The sequence below is a fragment of the Hylobates moloch genome, unplaced genomic scaffold (genome assembly GCF_009828535.3).
Source record: "Hylobates moloch isolate HMO894 unplaced genomic scaffold, HMol_V3 SCAFFOLD_23, whole genome shotgun sequence".
Classification (NCBI taxonomy): Eukaryota; Metazoa; Chordata; class Mammalia; order Primates; family Hylobatidae; genus Hylobates; species Hylobates moloch.
Window position 1 is genome coordinate 41,811,076 of NW_026652298.1, and position 20,979 is coordinate 41,832,054.

At 59.5% G+C, this 20,979-nt stretch overlaps 2 protein-coding genes across 13 annotated transcripts in view; one reads left to right on the plus strand and one right to left on the minus strand.

The window, feature by feature from the left end:
* Positions 1–9,330, plus strand: RGS11 (regulator of G protein signaling 11). Of its 10 annotated transcripts, none has more exons than XM_032144899.2 (17): positions 17–138; positions 486–582; positions 651–701; positions 897–1,003; positions 1,768–1,819; positions 1,932–1,990; positions 2,194–2,270; positions 2,472–2,553; positions 3,097–3,165; positions 4,478–4,507; positions 4,587–4,648; positions 4,740–4,853; positions 4,956–5,071; positions 5,205–5,292; positions 5,375–5,513; positions 7,775–7,857; positions 7,977–9,330. In XM_032144899.2, the coding sequence occupies exons 1-17, from the start codon at positions 76–78 to the stop codon at positions 8,089–8,091; spliced, it is 1,404 nt and encodes a 467-aa protein (XP_032000790.1). In that variant the 5' UTR covers positions 17–75; the 3' UTR covers positions 8,092–9,330. The 10 variants fall into 10 exon arrangements, 8 of the variants coding, with proteins under 8 accessions (XP_032000792.1, XP_032000788.1, XP_032000790.1 ...); XM_058433820.1 differs by having other exon boundaries at positions 43–149; positions 7,977–9,329; XM_032144897.2 differs by having other exon boundaries at positions 15–138; positions 486–701; positions 1,768–1,990; positions 7,977–8,453.
* A 1,661-nt stretch (positions 9,331–10,991) lies between these two features.
* The window catches only part of FAM234A (family with sequence similarity 234 member A), a 35,898-nt gene continuing 25,910 nt past the window's right edge, over positions 10,992–20,979 (minus strand). For all 3 annotated transcript variants that reach the window (XM_032144892.2, XM_032144893.2, XM_058433817.1), the window contains exons 4-13: positions 17,909–18,025; positions 17,348–17,539; positions 15,692–15,822; positions 15,038–15,170; positions 14,710–14,839; positions 13,719–13,859; positions 13,347–13,422; positions 12,962–13,117; positions 12,414–12,516; positions 10,992–12,319 (exon numbers count right to left, since the gene is read on the minus strand). In XM_032144892.2, coding sequence (XP_032000783.1) covers positions 12,108–12,319; positions 12,414–12,516; positions 12,962–13,117; positions 13,347–13,422; positions 13,719–13,859; positions 14,710–14,839; positions 15,038–15,170; positions 15,692–15,822; positions 17,348–17,539; positions 17,909–18,025 — 1,391 coding nt within the window. In that variant the 3' untranslated portion in view covers positions 10,992–12,107. The remainder of the gene's footprint in view (positions 12,320–12,413; positions 12,517–12,961; positions 13,118–13,346; positions 13,423–13,718; positions 13,860–14,709; positions 14,840–15,037; positions 15,171–15,691; positions 15,823–17,347; positions 17,540–17,908; positions 18,026–20,979) is intronic.

Genomic DNA, 20,979 nt, shown 5'->3' on the forward strand with positions numbered 1-20,979 from the left:
AACCCGGGCGCTGCGCGGCGCGGGGCGGGGCTGGGCGGGACGCTCGGTCATCCCCGCCGGCCTCGCCCCGCAGCCATGGCCGCCGGCCCCGCGCCGCCCCCCGGCCGCCCCGGGGCGCAGATGCCGCATCTGAGAAAGGTGCGAGGCGGGTGGGTGTCCCGCCGTCCCCCGATTTCCCGGCGCCCGAGGCCGAGAGGGGCCGGAGAGCATGGGGCACGGGCGCGCGGGGCGGGGCGGGCCTGGGGCGGCGGCTCTGCGAGGCCGGGCGGGGCGGGGAGGCCTGGGGCCCCTTGGGGGTCTCCCGGGGTCTCCCCGGCCCTCCCCGGCCCGCCCCGCGTGCCCGCCGCCAGCTGCGGCCTGGAATCTGCCGCCGCCGCGCGTTAATCTCCGCGCTCCCGGATCTGGGGCATCCCGGCCGGTGCCGTGCCGGGGAATCAGGGTTGCGGGGGCGGCCAGAGCACCCCCTGACGACTCCCTCCGCCCAGATGGAGCGGGTGGTCGTGAGCATGCAGGACCCCGACCAGGGCGTGAAGATGCGGAGCCAGCGCCTGCTGGTCACCGTCATTCCCCACGCGGTGACAGGTGAGGCGCGCCGGGGCGGGGGTGCGTGCGCTCCTCGGCCTCCTTCCACCTCCGTCTCTCCCGTGCAGGCAGCGACGTCGTGCAGTGGTTGGCCCAGAAGTTCTGCGTCTCGGAGGAGGGTGAGCGCCCTGCGGCCCACTGGGCCCTGGGGTCACTGGGCTGGTGGCCTAGGCCTGGGTTTTCCTCGGGGCTGGCAGTTCTCAGAGCCCTGCAGAGCGCGCTGGGGTGGGGAGCACATGCGGGAGAGGAGGCCCGGCTCGTCCCGCCCTCGCCCGCTTCCACGGCCCCGCGCTCACCGTCCCACTCCTCCCCAGAGGCCCTGCACCTGGGCGCCGTCCTGGTGCAGCATGGCTACATCTACCCGCTGCGCGACCCCCGTAGCCTCATGCTCCGGCCAGACGAGACGCCCTACAGGTTCCAGGTCAGGCTCGGGGGCGCGGGTGGGAGCCAGTGGGACCCCCACCCCCACCCACCCAGCTTACCAACTCGGGGAGACAGGAGGGGCACCGAGCTTGCTGGGATTGGAGTGGGATTCCGCCATGTCATCGTGAGCTGGTGGTCCATCGTCCCCTCCCCAAAAGTCTTGGACTGCAAATACCGATGTGGTGAGAAGGACCAGCTGAGGGACGGAGCCTCAGTTTTCCTGGGGGCCACAGCAGGGCCCCACAAGGGGTCGTATCTGCAGAGGATTCTGCCGTCTTCCTGGGGGTCCTTAGGCCCAGTCCCTGAGGGAGGGGCTGTGGAGGCCTGAGGACAGCATTCCTGCCCTCCCTAACCACGTCAGGGTCCTGGGGCAGACCTGCTGTCAGTTATTCCTGCCCTCCCGAACCACATCAGGGTCCAGGGCAGACCTGCCATCAATTGTACCCCTCCCCAGGCACAGACTGTGACTACACCCAAGACTTGTGCAGGCCCCCAGCCCCACCCCGCCATGAATGGGGGCTTAGGGTGACCAGTGAGGGAGGCAGTCCCTGAACAGGGGGCCCCAAGGATCAAGTTGACCTCAGTTCCAGGTGGAGAGACTGGCCAGTGGTCAGTGGAGTCCCTGGGTGGTGGGCAGGCAAGGAGACCCTCAGACACCCCCTGCCCAGCCCAGGCTTCTTCCCAGGGAGGTCTGAGGGTGGGGTGACACTGGGGAGGCACAGACGCAGGCGTCCTGGACACCTTCTCCCTGCACCGCACCAGACCCCGTACTTCTGGACAAGTACCCTGTGGCCGGCTGCAGAGCTGCACTATGGTGAGCAAGGGGACGGCTGGTCCCAGACAAGCTCCCAGGACTGGGGACCTCAGGGTGATGCCGTGGGGCAGGGCAGAGCTGGCCCCTCTGCAGGCTGTCCCTGTGCTTCCAGCCATCTACCTGGCCAAGAAGAACATCCGAAAACGGGGGACCCTGGTGGACTATGAGAAGGTGGGACCCCCACCCTCCCCGCCCCAGCCGGGTACAGCTGGAGGAACCGAAGCCTCACTCACGGCCCCCGGGGCCTCACAGTTTACCCCAGAACATACAGCCCAGGCCCCAAAACCCAAGACAGTCCCCAACCCCCCAACTCCCCACACAATGTCACTGGGGCAGGGGCCGGGGTGACCCACTGGAGACCTCGCTGCCCCCAGGAGTGCTACGACCGGCTACACAAGAAGATCAACCACGCGTGGGACCTGGTGCTGATGCAGGCGAGGGAGCAGCTGCGGTGAGGCCCCGCCCCGCCCCGCCCCACCTGCAGGCGCCCAACCCAGGCTACTCGGGAAGCCCAGCCCAGGCCAGATTCTGGTGGCCCTGGGACCGTGGAGGGCACCCCTGGGTGTGGCTGCCCGCCCAGGTCCAGGCCTGAGGGTGGGGTCGGAGGGGCTGCTGTGTGCAGGGCATGCCCTTAACAGCCTCCTCCTCCCAGGGCAGCCAAGCAGCGCAGGAAGGGGGACAGGCTGGTCATTGCCTGCCAGGAGCAGACCTACTGGCTGGTGAACAGGCCCCCGGTGAGCCCACCTGTGGTGAGGGTGGGGGTCGCTGGCCAGCGCAGGGGTCAGCGTGCTTCCTAACAGGAGCTCTTAGGACCACCGTTTTGAGCCTGTGGAAGGGCCTGCCTTGGAGCTCCTGGTGGGGGCAGGACGTTTTCACTTTGTGACTTAGTTGCGTTTCTGCTAATCAGAACCCAGGTCTCCATCCCTAGACCACAAGACAAGCCAGCTTCTCTCTGGGCCCAAGGGAGAGTCACAGGGATGCCAGACTGGGGGGACTGCAGACTGCCTCAAGAGGAGGCAGAGTGGGGGCGGCCTTGGCTGCCGTGTGGGGACCAAGTTCACAGGCCGGGAGCAACCGGGGCTGTGGGGAGGCCCGGTGGACACGCCATTTGGAGTTGGTGAGCAGAGAAGAGACAGCTGAAGGCTAGGTCGGGACTCTTCCCGAGTTCCTTTGAGTGTCAGTTTCCACATGGGGGTCTGGGAGGAAGACTCAGCCTTAAAGGGGGTCAGCAGGCCACCGGAACTGCATCCCCACCTCCTCTCGTCTCCCCTCCGCAGCCCGGGGCCCCCAACGTGCTGGAGCAGGGTCCAGGGCGGGGATCCTGTGCTGCCAGCCGTGTGCACATGGTGAGCCCCTGCGTGCGTGCTGGCCGCCCTCTCGCCCTGCACACCAGCTGCACCCTGCTGGACCCACCATGGGACTGCCCGTCTGCCCGTCATTCAGTCCACCCAGAGGGCACTTGGTGCAGCCTCCCCAAGCCCCTGCTCACTCCCAGTCACTCCCTGTTCCCCAGGCCCCTGCTAACTCTCGCTTTCTCTCCCCTCCCACCTGCTGCCCTGGGTGCAGGTAAGTGGAGTGGTGGGGACGAGGGGGCTGGCGGGGAGGAAGGGGGCTCTTCTCCAGAACAGTATCAGGGTTTGCTGGGAATTGGAGGGGTGACAAGCAGGGTTACGGCCTGACAGACCTGAGCAGATCCAGCAACCTCCCTCCAGGTGGAGGCCTCCAGAACCAGAGGGACCAGACCAGAGGGAGAATCTGAGCCCTGCAGCAGCAAAACCCTTTGTTCAAACCAAGTCCCATCCAGACCCAACATCACAAAGATGCACCTAGAACCTCACTGATAAAACTTCTTAAGTTCACGACCCTAACATTTCCCCATACAAAGCTGGTCAGAGAGAGTGGGGACACAGGCTAGGACTCGCAGCGCGTCTGCCTCCTCCGCTCTGGCCCCAGCGAGGCCCTGGCTGATGAACTCAATGAGTCACACCTGGTTCCCCAGTGCTTCCCATTTGTAGTATTTCTCAAGAATGTGTTGTTTAAAAACATAATTTAAATACATTTGAAAATATGACATATTAGGCCGGGCTCGGTGGCTCATGTCTCTAATCCCAGCACTTTGGGAGGCCGACGCAGGCGGATCACCTGAGTTCAGGAGTTCGAGACCAGCCAGATCAACATGGAGAAACCCCGTCCCCACTAAAAATACAAAATTAGCTGGGCGTGGTGGCGCATGCCTGTAATCCCAGCTACTTGAGAGGCTGAGGCAGGAGAATAGCTTGAATCTGGGAGGTGGGGGTTGCGGTGAGCCGAGATCGCATCACTGCACTCCAGCCTGGGCAACAAGAGTGAAACTCTGTCTCAGAAAAATAATAAAGAAAAGAAAAAATATGACATGTTACTCACAATTGCAACTTGGAGAACCTGAGGGTTCCGTGGAATATTCTGCAGATCGCCAGACCTTAGGCCCCCAGAGGTCTCCTCAAAAGTCAGATCCCTGATTGGAAGAAGGGGCTCCAAGGGGCGGGACTGGGGGCCTGGGCCACCATCTCTGCCAGGTCTATGGGGCAGGGGCTCAGCCTGGGGAGGTGCCCTCCGGCTGGGGATTTTGGCCCCAGCAGGGGACCTGCGTCTAACTGCAGCCCACCTGTCCCCTTCTAGACCAAGAGTGCAGATTTCTATAAGCGGGAGGTAAGTCCTGGGGCTGGGAGTGGAGGGTGCCAGGTGCCTTCCACAGCCCGGGACCGGACTCACAGGCCCCACCCCCTAGATCGAGTACTGCAGGAGAGCGCTGGGCAGGACCCGGGTGAAGTCCTCTGTCTGCCTTGAGGCGTGAGTGGGGTGAGGGTGGCAGCTGGAGACCCCTGCTGAGTGCCCTGACTCCTGAGGCCCCTCCTGCACCAGCCCCGATACCCCCTTCCAGGTACCTGAGTTTCTGCGGCCAGCATGGACCCCACGACCCCCTCGTGTCGGGGTGCCTGCCCAGCAATCCCTGGATCTCAGACGACGACGCCTACTGGGTCATGAATGCCCCCACGTGAGCCCAGGCGGGGCAGGGGGACTGCGGGTGTGCTCCCAGCCTGGGGGGATGCAGGAGGGTCAGTCCCCACCCTCCCCAACAGCCCCACCCTCCCCCCAGGGTGGCTGCCCCCACAAAGCTCCGTGTGGAGAGATGGGGCTTCAGCTTCCGGGAGCTCCTGGAGGACCCCGTGGGGCGGGCCCACTTCATGGACTTTCTGGGAAAGGAGTTCAGCGGTGAGAACCCCCAGCCCCTGCTCCAGTCCCAGTGGGGAGGCTCCCGCCTCAGTTTCCATCAGCTCCCTGGGAACCCCCCTGGCCCTGCCTGCCACTCTGGATGGGATCCTTGACTGGGTGCCCGGCCCCCCAGGAGAAAACCTCAGCTTCTGGGAGGCATGTGAGGAGCTTCGATATGGAGCGCAGGCCCAGGTCCCCACCCTGGTGGGTGCCGTGTACCAGTAAGTGCCGTGTGGTGGGCACTGATTGGCCAACGGGCAGGTGCACCCAGCCAGGACTACCCAATGCTGTCCCCATCCCTAGGCAGTTCCTGGCCCCCGGAGCTGCCCGCTGGGTCAACATTGACAGCCGGACCATGGAGCAGACCCTGGAGGGGCTGCGCCAGCCCCACCGCTATGTCCTGGATGACGCCCAGCTGCACGTATACATGCTCATGAAGAAGGTGGGTGCTGGGCCAGCCTGGAGGGGCGGGAGGGGGCATCCCAGACAGGCCTCCATGTCCCCACCCTCAAGGGCTCTGTCCGCACAGGCACTGCCCGCATTGACTCTGCCCCTGGGGAGCGCCTTCCCCACCTGGTTGGGGCCGCCCTGGCTGCTCTCCTGTCAGCGTTCCGTCCTGAACCCACTCCGGGTTCAGAGGGGCTGAAGGCCTGGCCCAGATACATGCTTAATAAAGGTCAAGCTTCGATCTAAAAAGTTTTGTTTTGAGGTGAGTCTCACACTGTCGTCCAGGCTGGAGTGCAGTGGCACGATCTCTGCTCACTGCAAGCTCTGCCTCCCAGGTTCACGCCATTCTCCTGCCTCAGCCTCCCGAGTAGCTGGAATTACAGGCGCCCATCACCACACTCGGCTAATTTTTTGTATTTTTAGTAGAGACGGGGTTTCACTGTGTTGGCCAGGCTGGTCTCGATCTCCTGACCTTATGATCTGCCCGCCTCAGCCTCCCAAAGTGCTGGGATTACAGGCATGAACCACCGTGCCCAGCCTTTTCTTGCTTTTTTTTTTTTTTTTTTTGAGATAAAGTCTCACTCGGTCACCCAGGCTGGAGTGCAGTAGCGTGATCGCGGCTCACTGCAACCTCTGCCTCCCGGGTTCCACCCGCCTTGGACTCCCAAAGTGCTAGGATTACAGCTGTGAGACACGAAGCCCCGCCCTTTTATTTATTATTATCATTTTTTTTTGAGAAAGCATCTCACTCGGCTGGGCGCGGTGGCTCACGATTGTAATCCCAGCACTTTGGGAGGCTGAGGCGGGCGGATCATGATGTCGGGAGATCGAGACCACGGTGAAACCCCGTCTCTACTAAAAATACAAAAAATTAGCCGGGCGTGGTGGCGGGCGCCTGTAGTCCCAGCTACTGGGAGAGGCTGAGGCAGGAGAATGGCGTGAACCCGGGAGGCGGAGCTTGCAGTGAGCCGAGATAGCGCCACTGCACTCCAGCCTGGGTGACAGAGCGAGACTCCATCTTGAAAAAAAAAAAAAAAAAAAAAGAAAGCGTCTCACTCTTGTCACCCAGGCTGGAGTGCAGTGGCACAATCTCGGCTCACTACAATCTCTGCCTCCCGGGTTCAAGCAATTCTCCTGCTTCAGCCTCCCAAGTAGCTGGGACTACAGGTGCACACCACCATGCCCACCTAATTTTTGTATTTTTAGTAGAGATGGGGTTTCACCATGTTGGCCAGGCTGGTTTCCAACTCCTGCCTCAGGTGATCCACCTGCCTCAGCCCCTCAAAGTGCTGGGATTACAGGCATGAGCTACTGAGCCAGGCTTTATTTTTGTTGATATTTGAAAATTTCCGGCCGGGCGCAATTTTGGCTCACTGCAGCCTCAACCTCCCAGGCTCAAGTGGTCCTCTTGCCTCAGCCTCTCCACGCTACCACACCTAGCTAATTTAAAAAATCTTTTGTAGAGAGATTATGCCATGTTGCCCAGGCTGGTCTTGAATTCCTGGACTCAAGGGATCCCTCTGCCTCAGCCTCCCAAAGTGTTGGGATCACAGGCGTGAGCCACCATGCCTGGCCAAGTTTGGATGTTGTTAAGAGCACTGCAGACTCAGATCTCACCGTGTTTGATGGGTTTCACTGTAACCAGCATTATTCTTTCATGACGTTCACATGGCCCCACGTGTGGCTGCCAGCCCCTGAGCCTCGTGCTGCGTCCCTGGCACCTGATGCCGGCTTCCTGGCTCTCTTCCCGGCACGCACCATCACATACAGCCAATTTTTGATTTTTTTGTGGAGATGGGATCTCACTATGTTGCCCAGGCCGGTCTTGAACTCCTGGGCTCAAGCAATCAGCCCACCTCAGCCTCCCCAGGTGCTGGGACTACAGGCGTGAGCCACCATATGCGGCCTACCTTGTTTTTTTATTTGACTCCACAACCCTGCCCTCACTCTGTGGGGAACACGGAGCCATTCCTGGTTCCTGGTAATGGCTGAGGAGGTGCTGCGGTTTATTCCTCTACACATGGCCACCAGGGCTCTTGCCATTTTTGCTGTGACATGGCCCAGGCAGACGGGAGTTCAGGTCTCCCTGAGTCTGCCTTGGTCTAGGCAGGTCTGGGGGGGCTGCCTCCAGCACCCTGGCCGCCGGAGACTCTGTGGCTGGAGGAGGCTCCAGCAATGTTTGGCTGCCCCTTTGCGGGGAGCTGGCTGAGAGGTGAGGAGGTAGAAGGGTCAGGGGCTGGACGCTGTCTCTTGTAGGACTCCTACCCAAGGTTCCTGAAGTCTGACACGTACAAGGGCCTCCTGGCAGAGGCTGGGATCCCACTGGAGACGAAGAGACGGTGAGCCTAGGCAGTGCCCTGTGGCTGGTGGCTGCGGCCTGGGGTCTGCTGAGGCCCTGCAGTGAGGTGGGCAGGACACCAGCTGGCCAGCCTGTTCTCAGCCCCCTTGTTGCCCACAGCATGTTCCCGTTCACGTGGAGGCCACGGCACTGGAGCCCCAGCCCCGCATTCCTTCCCACCCCTGTGGAGCCCACAGCGGCTTGTGGCCCTGGGGGTGGAGATGGGGTGGCCTAGTGGACCTGGCCCATCTGCCACTCTAGTCCCTGCAGCTCAACATCCTGCGTGAATGCAGCAGCCACCCCCGTCTTGGCCCAGGTCCTGGTGGCTGCTGAACCCAGCGCCAGTGTCCCCTTGTGCCCAGGGGGCCCAGTCTTGCTGTGGGGTGCACAGCCTCCCTCCCTCCAGCAAGCCCTCCCTGCCCAGAAGGAATGGGTCCAGGTGTGGGTTCCCACGGAGGGGGTTCACTGGCTCAGCTTGGGTCAGGGCAGCGCCTGTTACCTGAAGAGAGGTGAGACCGAGGCCGCACGGAGCTCCACCTTCTCTGGTCTTCAGTCCAGCACCGGGTGCCCATCCCCATCTCTAAAACCAGTAAATCAACCAGCAAATACCCAGAAGCAAGATGCACAGACGGGCGGCTTCCCACACACCCGTCACAAGATGCGGACATGCAGGTCTCAGCGCGACCTCTGCCCCATCCAAGCCTCTCCGCTGTCGCCCAGTGTGACCCTGGAAGAGGACCCAAGAGAGTGCCGTGCTGAGGCTGCCTCGAGCTCACTGCCTTCCGGAGCTGCGCCTATTCCTCCCTCGCCAAACGCATTCCAGAATTTGTCCACAGGTGCGCCAGCACCTGCTTTTCCACCTCGAGGCCGCGGCTTCCCCCCCAGATTTATAGACAACTCTGACGTTGTCACCCCACTGACGAGGCCCCCGATTCCATAGGGTGGATCCTTGCCAGGTGCCCCTGATCCTCCCTGCCCAAGCCTTCCTTCGTGAGCTGGCATTGCTCCCCATCCCCCAAGTGCCCCACCACTCCCCCGGACTGGGTGAAGGTACCGCTGGCTCCTTTTGGGGGTGCAGCTTCAACTGTCTCGGCGGTAGGGCGGTGCCATCCCCACCCATAGGGCTGGCTCACATCCAGTCACTCCCAACAGCTTCCAGCACACAAATAAAGGACCCTTGGGCCCTGGCTCTGAGCCCATCCTGCTGTGGGTGCAGCTTGTGGTGTGACTGTGCATGTGACACATGCATAGGTGTGGTGTGCGTGTGCATATGACGCATGTGTAGCACTATGAGGCACACGTGTGGTGTGTATGCATAGCACGTGTGATTGTGTGTAGTGCACATGTGCAGGTGTACTGTGTGGCATACATATATGGTGTGTGTGCATGTGTCATGTGTATGATGCATGTGTAGCACTGTGAGGCACACGTGGTGTGTATGCATAGCACGTGTGATTGTGTGTAGTGCACGTGTGCAGGTGTACTGTGAGGCATGCATATGTGGTGTGTGTGCACATGTCATGCGTAGGATGCATATGTAGCACTGTAAGGCACACGTGGTGTGTATCCATAGCACACGTGTGATTATGTGTAGTGCACATGTGCAGGTGTAATGTGAGGCATGCATATGTGGTGTGTGCACGTCATGTATGATGCATGTGTAGCACTGAGGCATACGTGTGTATGCATAGCATGTGATTGTGTGTAGTGCACGTGTGCAGGTGTACTGTGAGGCATGCATATGTGGCGTGTGTGCACGTGTTGTGTAGGATGCATGTGTGGTGCACACTGCATGTATGAGGTGTGCACGTGTATAGTACATATGTGTGAATGTATTGTGCATGTGATGTGTGCATTGTGTGGTGAGGGAGGGGGCAGATCCCAGGTGTGTGGAGTTGATGGTGGAGGAGGGACTTGGCCCTCTCAGACCCAGGCAGCAGACTTGGGGCATTTGGTCTTTGGGAGGAGACAGCCAGGGGCACTGTGCTCTGGTGGGCACAGTGAGCAGGGTAGGTGTGGGGACGCCTGCCCTCCAGAGGGGGAACAGTGAGGAAACTGTTAAGGAAGCCTGTGGGCAGGGGCAGTTGTCCCCAGCCTGCCCTAAGGCCGCAGAGCTGCAGAGTGTATGGCATGGCATGGCCCAGACTCTAGGGCCTGCAGTGACCACAGGGCAAGAATCCCTTCTTCACAGTCCAGGGGTGCAGGCCGTTCCTGCAGGGAGGGAAACCTCTGCCCATCAGCAACGGCACTCCTTGGCCCAGCCCCTCAACTCCGGCTTCTCAGGGTGGGGCTCATGGCCCCGCCCACCCCTGTGGCCAGGGGCACAGCTGCTCCTGTGACCTGCAGGGTGTCCCCTCCCTTTGGGGACCCCCTGCACTCCCTCCCATGCTGTCAAGGGGCAGCTCTTGCAACCCCAGTGAACCTTCCCCTCTCCCTCCAGCCCCCACCCTGCCCGTCTGGCGGTTCTCACTTATAGGACGTGTCCCCAGAGCCCTATGGCCCTTTCATACTCAAGGCCTTCTGGGCAGGGTTACTTTTCTCAGGGACAAGAGAACTGCTTCCTGGCACGAGAGCACCCACCTGTTCAACCTCATTCTCCCTGTCCCCTCCCACACCTTGGAAGGAGCACCAGGAACAAGGTTATACCTGTGCGGCCATGAAGCAGGCCTTTTCATACTTGCATAGGTGCTCGTGAGACACTCCTGCAGGGTTCTCTAAAGCACCTGCCTGCCCCTCACTGCTGCCACACCCAAAGCTGCATCTCTGGGAAGCCCCTGCCTGGGCTCCTCTTGCCTGCAGGGTCACCAGAGCTCACCTCCGCCTCACCATCATCCCTTCACGCTGCCCTCAGACGTCACAGGGTGCCGAGGCCACCGTCTGTTCCAGGTGGGAGCACACCACTTGCATGCGGCCAGGGTGCCCGGCTTGTTGGGCAGGGGTCCTCAAACTGGAGACCCCCTGAGGCTGTCAAGATTGCTGGGTGCCCAGTTTCTGACCCAGCGGGTCTGGGTGGGGGTGCTCGCCTCAGCAGCCCTCCCCACCCTGACCCAGGCTGGCCAGCAAATTCCTGGTCACTCCTCCAGGAACAAATCCATTTTCCTTAGGGAGCAGAGAGACAGGCAGACGCACACACGCTAGGCTCACGCCTGACCACCAGGGTTTTTCAGGCAGTGCAAAAATGTTTATTCTGCTTTCTTCCTTGGTGGGTGGGTCATCAGGCTGCTTTGGCTACGAAGCTCAGGCTCTGTGGCCTGGGTGGCCTGAGCAGCACAGAGCACCATGGCTGCCCTTGGGCCTCAGGAGCAGCAAGGCACAGAGGTGAGTCCTGCATCGGGTGACACGGCGGGGCCATGTGAGCACCGGAAGGGCAGAGGCAGGTGCTTGCCATGCCTGGGGCACGGGGCCTCTTCAGGGATAGAGCAGCTCCAGTGTCTACTGAGAGGGCACAGACTGACCCAAACACGCATTCCATAGGCAGTTCCTCGGGATAGTCACAGCACATGCAGCCAGTACACAGCTGCAACACCACTAAGGACACCTGTGAGCGGCCACGGGCTCAGCTCCAGAGCAGGACCCACCCATCCTGCTGGGGGAGACCCTTGCTCCAGGCTTCCTCACAGGACTGGTCAAAGGAACCCAGTCACACGCCCCATGCTAGAGGATCCCCCCTGTGGCTCCGGGAAGGGCTGCAAAGCTGGAGCTGTCTCAGGTTCCCGTTGAGGCCCTGAGGCTGCCCCAGAGCCTAGTGCCCTGAGTTCCATGACTCCCTGGGGGACAGAGCACAGGAGGGAAAAGGGGAATGGACTTCTACAGGATGGGGTGGGGGACGGCCTGTCCTGGGGACACCCTGGTTCTTTCTATGCGCTGGCCGCTCTGGCCTGGTGAGAAGCTGGCAAGGAGAGGGCACCGGGTAAGGATGGGGTGCTGCACGACCCAGCTCTGCCCAAGGTGGCCCAGGGAGACCACTATGAAGGCTGCCTGGTGTGAGCAGGACCCTGGTGGGGTGCACAGTGAGGCCGTGTGGGGACTCAGGGAGGACGCTGGGCGGGAGAGAGGCCCAGGGTGTCCCCTCACCCGTGCACGTCCGTGGGTGTGACCATGGAGGACTGGGAAGGCTGCTGCTGCCCAGTGGCGACCATCACCAGGGTCAGGAGCGGGGGAGTCAGTGCAGAGACCCAGGGAAGGGCCCACTTCCCAGGACGTTTAGTGTCAGCAGGCGGAGGCTCTCCACAGGCTCTGGCTGGCGTGCCTCTATGCCTCACTCCGGTACCGCAGCCGGGAGAACCGGTCCCTGATGGCCTGGTCACTGTCTGGCCCACCCTCACCCAGGCGGACCACCCTGCTGCTTGGGACAAGGTCCCGAACCTTGTGCTTGATCACAGAGACCAGGCCGGGAGCCTCTGAGTCTGCCGGGCCTGTCAGAAGGATGTAGGCAGCGTGGCGGCTTGGCTCAAACAGGACGGCTGCAGGGTGGGGGACACGGCTGTCAGGGCAGCTCAGGACCAGCCAGGGCAGACCCCGCGGAACACCCGGGTCCCTGGCCGAGGCCGCACTCACCATCGAAGGCAACAATGTGGGTAGAGACATTGGCCAGCTCCAGCAGCACGCGTGGCAGGGTGGGGTGGAACATGTACAGGCTGTGCCGGGCCTCCCCGCTCTCCTGGAGCGAGAACCAGCAATGAGCCCCACGCCCTTCACTGAGCACTCCCACAGGACACTGCTGTCAGAGTGACCGTGCCTGGAGCTCTATGTCCGCCTGGAGCCCTATCTGGGTCCCCCAAACGCCAGCCCCCAGCTCTGTGGCCACCTCCCAGGTCCTCCCGCCCAACCTGGTCCTGACACTGGTCCTTGCCGGCAGCCACTCCCTTCAGGGCATGGCTGTGTCTCCCCTATCCACCCAAGGCCATCAGCCCCTTCTCGCTAGACTGCTCTAAGGTCACTTTCCCTCAGCTTGCACCACCTCATCCTGACTGACTGTCACTGGACTTCAACTTATTTGAGGTTGCCCAGGCACCGATGAGCTTCTGGGCACTTCCAGGTAGAGCTCAGGCCTGGGTCTCTGGCCCTGGCTCCCACCATGGCTGCTCCAAGGGTGGCCCCCGTACCGTCTCGCTGGTGCTCCCCAGCTCGTGGAGGCCCCAGAAGAAGAAGGCTGAGCGGTGGTCTGCAGTCGGCAGGCTGGCGGACAGTGGACCCCCAGGGAGGCTCGGGAGGGCTAGGCTACACAGGACGGCTCCAGTGCCAAGGTCCAGGAACAGAATCTGGGGGGGAGGGGACACTGTGGGGGCCAACGTGGGGGCTACCGGGAAAACCTCGAGGCTTGCACAGGTACACGTGCCCTCAGCCACGCCAGCCCTGGAGGCAGATGCTCTGAGGGAGGCAGAACCTTCTCAGCAGCTCTGAGGGCAGCAGCTCCTAAGCCTGTCTGCTTAGACCAGTCTCTCCTCAGCTAAGAACAAAGGTGCCACCTCCGAAGGAAGAACAGCGAACCTGTCTGTCGGTGCCAGTTCCGTTTTCAACGACTACAGCCAAGGTGTCTGGTTTGTAGTGGCCGAAGATGGGTTTTCTGGAACAATATGGAGGAAGCGCTCACGAGGGGTCTCAGTGAGGAGACTGAGATGAAGGAAGCACCCAGGAACAGGTCCGCCCCTCAGTCTCCCGTGGCCACGTCTGGACCAGGGCCCAGGACATGGAGCTGACGTCTGGGGCAAGGGGCAGTACCAAAGACAGGCAAGAGGCCCTGGCAGCAGCACACAGCCTCCGGCCCCACCCCCAGCGCTGTCTCCTCGCCAGCCAACGGGACGTGCCCGGGGTGCTGGGAAGGGGTGCAGCACCTGCGCAGTCCTTGGGGAGACCCCGTACCTCAGGACATGGGCTGCCTTGGGTGTCCAGCGAGGCGTCAGCTCCTGCCCGTCCAGCAGCACGAAGGCCTCTGAGCCCACAAGGAGCACATCTGCACCGGCGTTCCCCGGGACATGCATCAGGTAGCGCACTGCTCCAGAGCTAGACAGGAGAGTGGGAGAAACGGGCACCGGGTCCCGGGGCAGCCTCAGACACCCAGTGGAGGCCCTGGCACCGCCCATCTCAGGGGGCTCCTCTCAGGCCCCCATAACCCGTTTCTCAGTTCTACAGCTTGAAAAGAGAAGAGCTGGGCACAGTGGCTCACGCCTGTAATTCCAGCACTTTGGGAGGCTGAGGCGGGCGGATCATGAAGTCAGAAGTTCGAGACCAGCCTGACCAACATGGTGAAACCCCATCTCTACTAAAAATGCAAAAATTAGCTGGGCGTGGAGGCGTGTGCCTGTAATCCCAGCTACTCAGGAGGCTGAGGCAGGAGAATCACTTGAACCCGGGAGGCGGAGGTTGCAGTGAACCGAGATCGCACCACTGCCCTCCGGCCTGGGGGACAGGGCAGGACTCTGTCTTAAAAAAAAAAAAACAAAACAGAAAAGACCAGCATTAGGAGATATACCTAATGCTAAATGACGAGCTAATGGGTGCAGGAAATCAACATGGCACATGGATACATATGTAACAAACCTGCACATTGTGCACATGTACCCTAAAACCTAAAGTATAATAAAAAAAAAAAAAAAAAAAAAAAAAGAAAAGAGAAGAAAGCCCCCACTTTCTGTGGAGACAGGCACAGCGTCGGGAACCTTCCTTCTCTTTACTCGGCTTTTATTTGACCATTTCTCACATCTGGGCCCAGGGTGACCTCGCGGTACCCCCAGCACCTCCCTGCCTGTGCGGCTGCTCTGGGCTCCACACAGATTGTCCGAACACTGGGTCGGGGGGAGCTGAGCCACGGGGTGGGCGCTCTGCGTGGAAAAAGGCCGCGGCCCAGACCCACCTGTGGGAAAGCACCCTGCGGGTGGTGGCATTGAGCATGCTCTCCCAGTGCGGGTCACTCTTGAACGGGCCGTCGCTCCCGGTCACCTTCTCGTAGAGACCCTTCACAGAGCAGCCGCAGAGGGAGCTTGCTATTCAAAACACAGAAGGGCCCGAGGTCACCAGGGTCACGCTGTGAACCCGGACCAGGAGCACGCCGTGCAACATGGAGCCAGGTCCCTGGGCTTCCTGACTCCAGCACCTCGAGAGCAGAAGCAGAACCTGAGGAGCTGCAGGGCGGTCATGCTCCGTGAGTGAGGCCGGCCAGGGATGTGGCAGAAACAACGTACCGCAGGGAAAGAGGATGTAGTGGGCACCCGTCCTGGTGACGTGAAGGAGGAAGCCACTTTCCCCGTCCACACCGAGGCTGCCTCTGAGGCCAATCTGGTGCCCGGTGCTGCTGGAGTAGAGGTGGCCACTAACCTGCAATGACACAGGATGACACAGGAAGAGAGGGACCACCTGCAATGACACAGGCCCAGGAAGGGAGGGACCTGAGCGCAGGGGCAGGGCACTCTACAGCGGGAGATGTGGAAGGGTTAGGGGCCCACAGGCTCTTGGTTTTGAGAAAAGAGGCGCTGATATCAGAGAGTCTGACACCATGGTCAGTGCCTCCACACTGCACGGGGCACGAGGCAGGCAGGGCAGCCCCAGTGCCTCGCAGGTGCTCCCAGCCCTCAGAGCTTCACCCCCAACACTGCAACAGCACAGATGGGAAGTGTGTACTCCACCGTTCTTGGGGAGGCCCCAAAGCTTCCTGGTAGAGGTGGAGTCCCCTGAGTATGCTGGGTCTATGGGAGTTGGGAACGTGGGGCTCTGGGTGAGTCCCCGACAAGTGGTCAGACCCAAATCCTGTCTGGGAAGTGGCAGCAGATGGGGAGGCAGAGCAGGGCCTTGGGCAGGTGGCCTTGGCGACTTGGGAGGAAAGCCAGGCTGGGCTGTACCTCCTCCTGCTCCTGGGTGAGAACCAGCAGGTCTGGGGCCCCATCGCCGTCCACATCAGGCACCTGCAGCAGAGGGCTCAGGACGGACGCATTCCTGCTGAAGCTGCTGCTGTGGTTCCACAGGGTTTCCCCTAAAATCAAGCACATGGTCACGGAACGTGGCCCTGAGTCCCCTTCAACAGCAGCCGGGCAACTGCACGGCCTGTGACAGGCAGGCTCCTGTTGAGGCGTCACCCTCGTGACCCCATGGCTCACTGCACACTCAGAGCAGAGATGCCAACAGGAGGGGAGGGCGGCCCTGCTGTGCTTGTAAAGGAGCAGCACGCGGAGGTGGTGGACACACGTCCTGCCCGTGTATGGAGACTCGGTGGCGATACGCCAAACGCTGACAGCCTCATTCCTGGGAACCGCAGAGTTCCCCCTTCCTTTTCTCCTATCTGCGTGTCCTAGAACATCTAGGGCTAATGCCGACCCTCCCGCCCAAGTGGATGAAGCCTGACCTCACCCATCTCTCGAAACCCCTGCCTCCTGCTGGGGTTGCAGGCGTGCCCTTGGTGCCATGCAGGACCCAGCTGACTGGCCCCTTCCTCTGCCCTCCACATAGAAGGCAAGAATGGAGGTGTGCGCTCGGAGGCGATCTACTGACCACAGGTCCCAATGCAACTCCTTACGCACATACAATCTCATCCAAACCTTTTTTTAAAGAAAGATTCCTTGATTCTTTGTTTTTTTTTTTTTTGAGATGGAGTCTCGCTCTGTCGCCCAGGCTGGAGTGCAGTGGCGCAGTCTCGGCTCACTGCAAGCTCCGCCTCCCGGGTTCACGCCATTCTCCTTCCTCAGCCTCGCCGAGTAGCTGGGACTACAGGCGCCCGCCACCACGCCCGGCTAAGTTTTTGTATTTTCAGTAGAGATGGGGTTTCACCATGGTCTCGATCTCCTGACCTCGTGATCCACCCGCCTCGGCCTCCCAAAGTGCTGGGATTACAAGCGTGAGCCACCGCGCCCGGCCGGATTCCTTGATTCTTAAAATACTTTCAGCCTGCTCTTTATTCTCCTCCATATCCTTAAAATGACAACTTGTAAGGGAAATGTGAATATTCACCAAATCTAGGCACAGAATTCTTCCAGACCGTGATGAGGTGCAAGGAGCCCACACACACACACGGCCCCCCGCACCACGAATTCTTTCCCTCGTGCTTCCACGAGGCCAGCTCCGCTGCGGCTCGGAGACCTGCACCCTCAGGCTTAGGGGCACTGACAGGCCCCGATCTCCCCTGACGGGATGAATGCAGGTTCATGTTCTGGGCTCGCCCTGGGCACTGCCACCACTGACACCCCAGGAGCAGCCAGCGGCCAAGTCGCTCTCCTCTCTGCTACCCCACAGCAGGTGACTTCGGACTGCCCCTGTGTGTTACAGCCCACCAGCAAGGTGTAACGGGAGGTAACAGACACAGTGCAGCTGAAGGCAGCCGAGGCGCGTGCCTTCCACACGCTTGCAGCCTCACTTAGAGGTTCTCCCCATAACCTTCCTTCGCATCCAGCCACCCTCAAGATCACAGGGCTAAGCCTTGTCGGGGCCTCCTGGCATTGGCCCTCAGGGTGAGGCGGCTCAGGTGAGAGGCCCTCAGTGAGAACCCCACTGCCTGGCTGGCCTACCTGTGAACACGTCGACTGCAATGAAAGAACCGGGTCTGCCCACAAGGATGCAGGCAGAAGGTGCCTCACTGCCTCTTGGCTGGGGCACAGCACACTCCACGAGGGCCACATCTTGGGCCACAGGTCTCTCCCAGAGCGTGCTGCCGTTGGCCCCCGACACAGCAGCTGCAAAGGTGCAGGGAGAGGAAAAGCCTGTAGGGAGAGACACCAACACCTCACTGTTACAGCATCCGGGCAGGCAGGCTGGCCAGCCCCAGCATGTGCTCTTCCAGGTCTGTCTTCCTCACACCTCTCCTAAGCCACAGCCCCTCCCTCCCAGGTGGATCTCCTTTATCTTGCAGGCTCCCAGGGCTCTAATGCTGACCCCATAGGGGCTCAGTGGCCAGGGCGGTGCTGGGACTGGGCTTCCAGGCCTCTTTCTGGTCCTGCCAAGAAGGATGACAAGATGGGTTCCAGAAACACCACCATCTGCTTCCCCCAAACACTGAAAGCGAGAGGGTGACCCAAAATGACGATTCCTTCTACAGGGAGCTCCTCCTTTTTCATATAAAATGCAATTACCTTCGTCGACACAGGATCGGCTGAAATTGTTGCTGCTGTTGGTGTTTTTATAAAGAAAAAGAACATCCTGGATCCTGTCCCCGTTTATATCATCCATAGCCAGAAAGTCATAGATAACTGAAAGAGAAAACCACGGGCCATATGCCTGGTTTCCAGGAACGATCAGGCCCACCACGACCTACTTCTCTGCTCCATGGAACCCGCCACTGTGAGGGCACCCAGCGAGGACGGTGGCTTCTTCCTCACTAGGATGAGTCATTTCCTTCCTGAACACAAGGGGGTGGACAACAATGCCCAGTGTTAACCTTCAGCAAGGAAGAAGCAGGACATCTGGGCATTAAGAATGGATGTTCTGGCACATTCTGTTCAGGGATAAATCCCTCCCTAGACCAGGGGGCATCTAGACAGTCCACACTCCATACTCGTCAGGGTTTACACTTCCTTTCATTCAAGGACTCAAGTGAGAAACTTTACGCCCTAAAATCAAACACCAAAAGAGTGATGTCGGCCGGGCGAGGTGGCTCACGCCTGTAATCCCAGCACTTTGGGAGGCCGAGGAGGGCAGATAACGAGGTCAGGAGATTGAGACCATCCTGGCCAATGTTTGAAACCCTGTCTCTACTAAAAATACAAAAAATTAGCTGGGTGTGGTAGTGCGTGCCTGTAATCCCAGCTACTCGGGAGGCTGAGGCAGGAGAATCGTTTGAACCCAGGAGGCAGAGGTTGTAGTGAGCGAGACTGCACCACTGCACTCCAGCCTGGCTGACAGAGCAAGAGTCCATCTCAAAAAACAAAACAAAAACAAAAAAATAGGCCGGGCGAGGTGGCTCACACCTATAATCCTAGCACTTTAGGAGGCCGAGGCAGGTGGATCACAAGGTCAGGAGTCTGAGACAAGCCTGGCTAATATGGTGAAACCCTTTCTCTACTAAAAATACAGAAATTAGCCAGGCGTGGTGGCGGGCGCCTATAGTTCCAGCTACTTGGGAGGCTGAGGCAGGAGAATCACTTGAACCCAGGAGGTGGAGTCTGCAGTCAGTTGAGATTGAGCCACTGCACTCCAGCCTGGGCGACAGAGCGAGACTCCGTCTTAAAAAAAAAAAAAAAAAAAAAAAAAAAAGAATAAAGTTGAACCCCGCCCCTCCTTTTTTTAGAGACAGGGTCTGGCTATGTTGCCCAGGCTGGCCTTGAACTCCAGGCCTCAAGTGATCCTCCTGTCTCAGCCTCTGAAACTGCTGGAAATACAGGTGTCAGCCACTGCGCCCAGCATGAAGTTGAATCTTTATGTCATGCACAAAAATGAACTCAAAATGAATCAAAGACCTAAACATAAGAGCTAAAATTATAAAACTCTTAGAAAAAAAAAACAGGGAAAAATCTTCATGACAAGGGATCTGGTGGTTTCTTTGATACAAAAGCACACAAGGCCAGGTGTGGTGGCTCACGCCTGTCATCCCAGCACTATGGGAGGCTAAGGCGGGTGGATCACCTGAGGTCAGGAGTTTGAGACCAGCCTGACCAATATGGTGAAACCCTGTCTCTACTAAAAATACATAAATCAGCCAGGCATGGTGGCAGGCACCTGTAATCCCAGCTACTTGGGAGGCTGAGGCAGGAGAGTCGCTTGAACCTGGGAGGTGGAGGTTGCAGTGAGCTGAGATCACGCCACTGCACTCTCCAGCCTGGATGACAGAGCAAGACTGTCTCCAAAAAAAAAAAAAAAAAAGCACAGGAAAGAAAAATGGGCTTCATTGAAACTGAAAGCTTTTATGCACCAAAGGGCACTATCAAGAGAGGGAACAGGCTGGCGCGGTGGCTCACACCGGCAATCCCAGCACGTTGGGAGGCCGAGGCAGGCGGATCACTTGAGGTCAGGAGTTTGAGATCAGCCTGGCCGACATGGTGAAACCACGCCTCTATTAAAAATACAAAAGTTACGACCGAGCGCGGTGGCTCACGCCTGTAATCCCAGCACTTTGGGAGGCTGAGGCAGGCGGATCACCTAAGGTCGGGAATTTGAGACCAGCCTGACCAACATGGAGGGACCCCATCTCTACTAAAAATACAAAATTAGCTGGGCGTGGTGGTGCACGCCTGCAGTTCCAGCTACTTGGGAGGCTTGGGCAGGAGAATCACTTGAACCTGGGAGCGGGAGGTTGCGATGAGCCGAGATCATGCCGAGATCGTGCCGTTGCACTCCAGCCTGGGCAACAAGAGCAAAACTCCGTCTAAAAAAAAAAAAAAGACTAATCTTTGCAGACAGGAGACTAGGCTGCCCAGGGCTACGAGAGGAGGGAACAGGGAGTGATGGCAAAGGTAATGAGGACTTTTCTTTTTTTGAGACAGGGTCTCCTTCTGTCACCCAGGCTGGAGTGCAGTGGTGCCATCACAGCTCACTGCAGCCTCAACCTTCCAGGTGTAAGTGATACTCCTACCTCAGCCTCCCAAGCAGCTGGGACCACAGCTGCATGCCACCATGCCTGGCTGATTTTTGTATTTTTTGTAGAGATGGGGTCTGTGCCCAGCCTCTTGAGGAATCTTTTTTTTTTTTTTTTTTTTGAGATGGAGTCTCGCTCTGTTGCCCAGGCTGGAGTGCAGTGGCGAGATCTCAGCTCACTGCAAGCTCCGCCTCCCGGGTTCACGCCATTCTCCTGCCTCAGCCTCTCCGAGTAGCTGGGACTACAGGTGCCCGCCACCACGCCCGGCTAATTTTTTGTATTTTTAGTAGAGACGGGGTTTCACCGTGGTCTTGATCTCCTGACCTCGTGATCCGCCCGCCTCGGCCTCCCAAAGTGCTGGGATTACAAGCGTGATACACCGCGCCCGGCCGAGGAATCTTTTAGGGATGATGGAAATATTCTAAAATGGAATTGTACAGACAGCTACGTAACTCTACAAATTGACTACAAATCACTGAATTGGGCCAGGTGTCGTGACTTCTGCCTGTAATCCCAGCAGGTTGGGAGGCTCAGGGAGGAGGATCACTTAAAATCAGGAGTTCAAGGCCGGGCGCGGTGGCTCACGCTTGTAATCCCAGCACTTTGGGAGGCCGAGGCGGGTGGATCACGAGG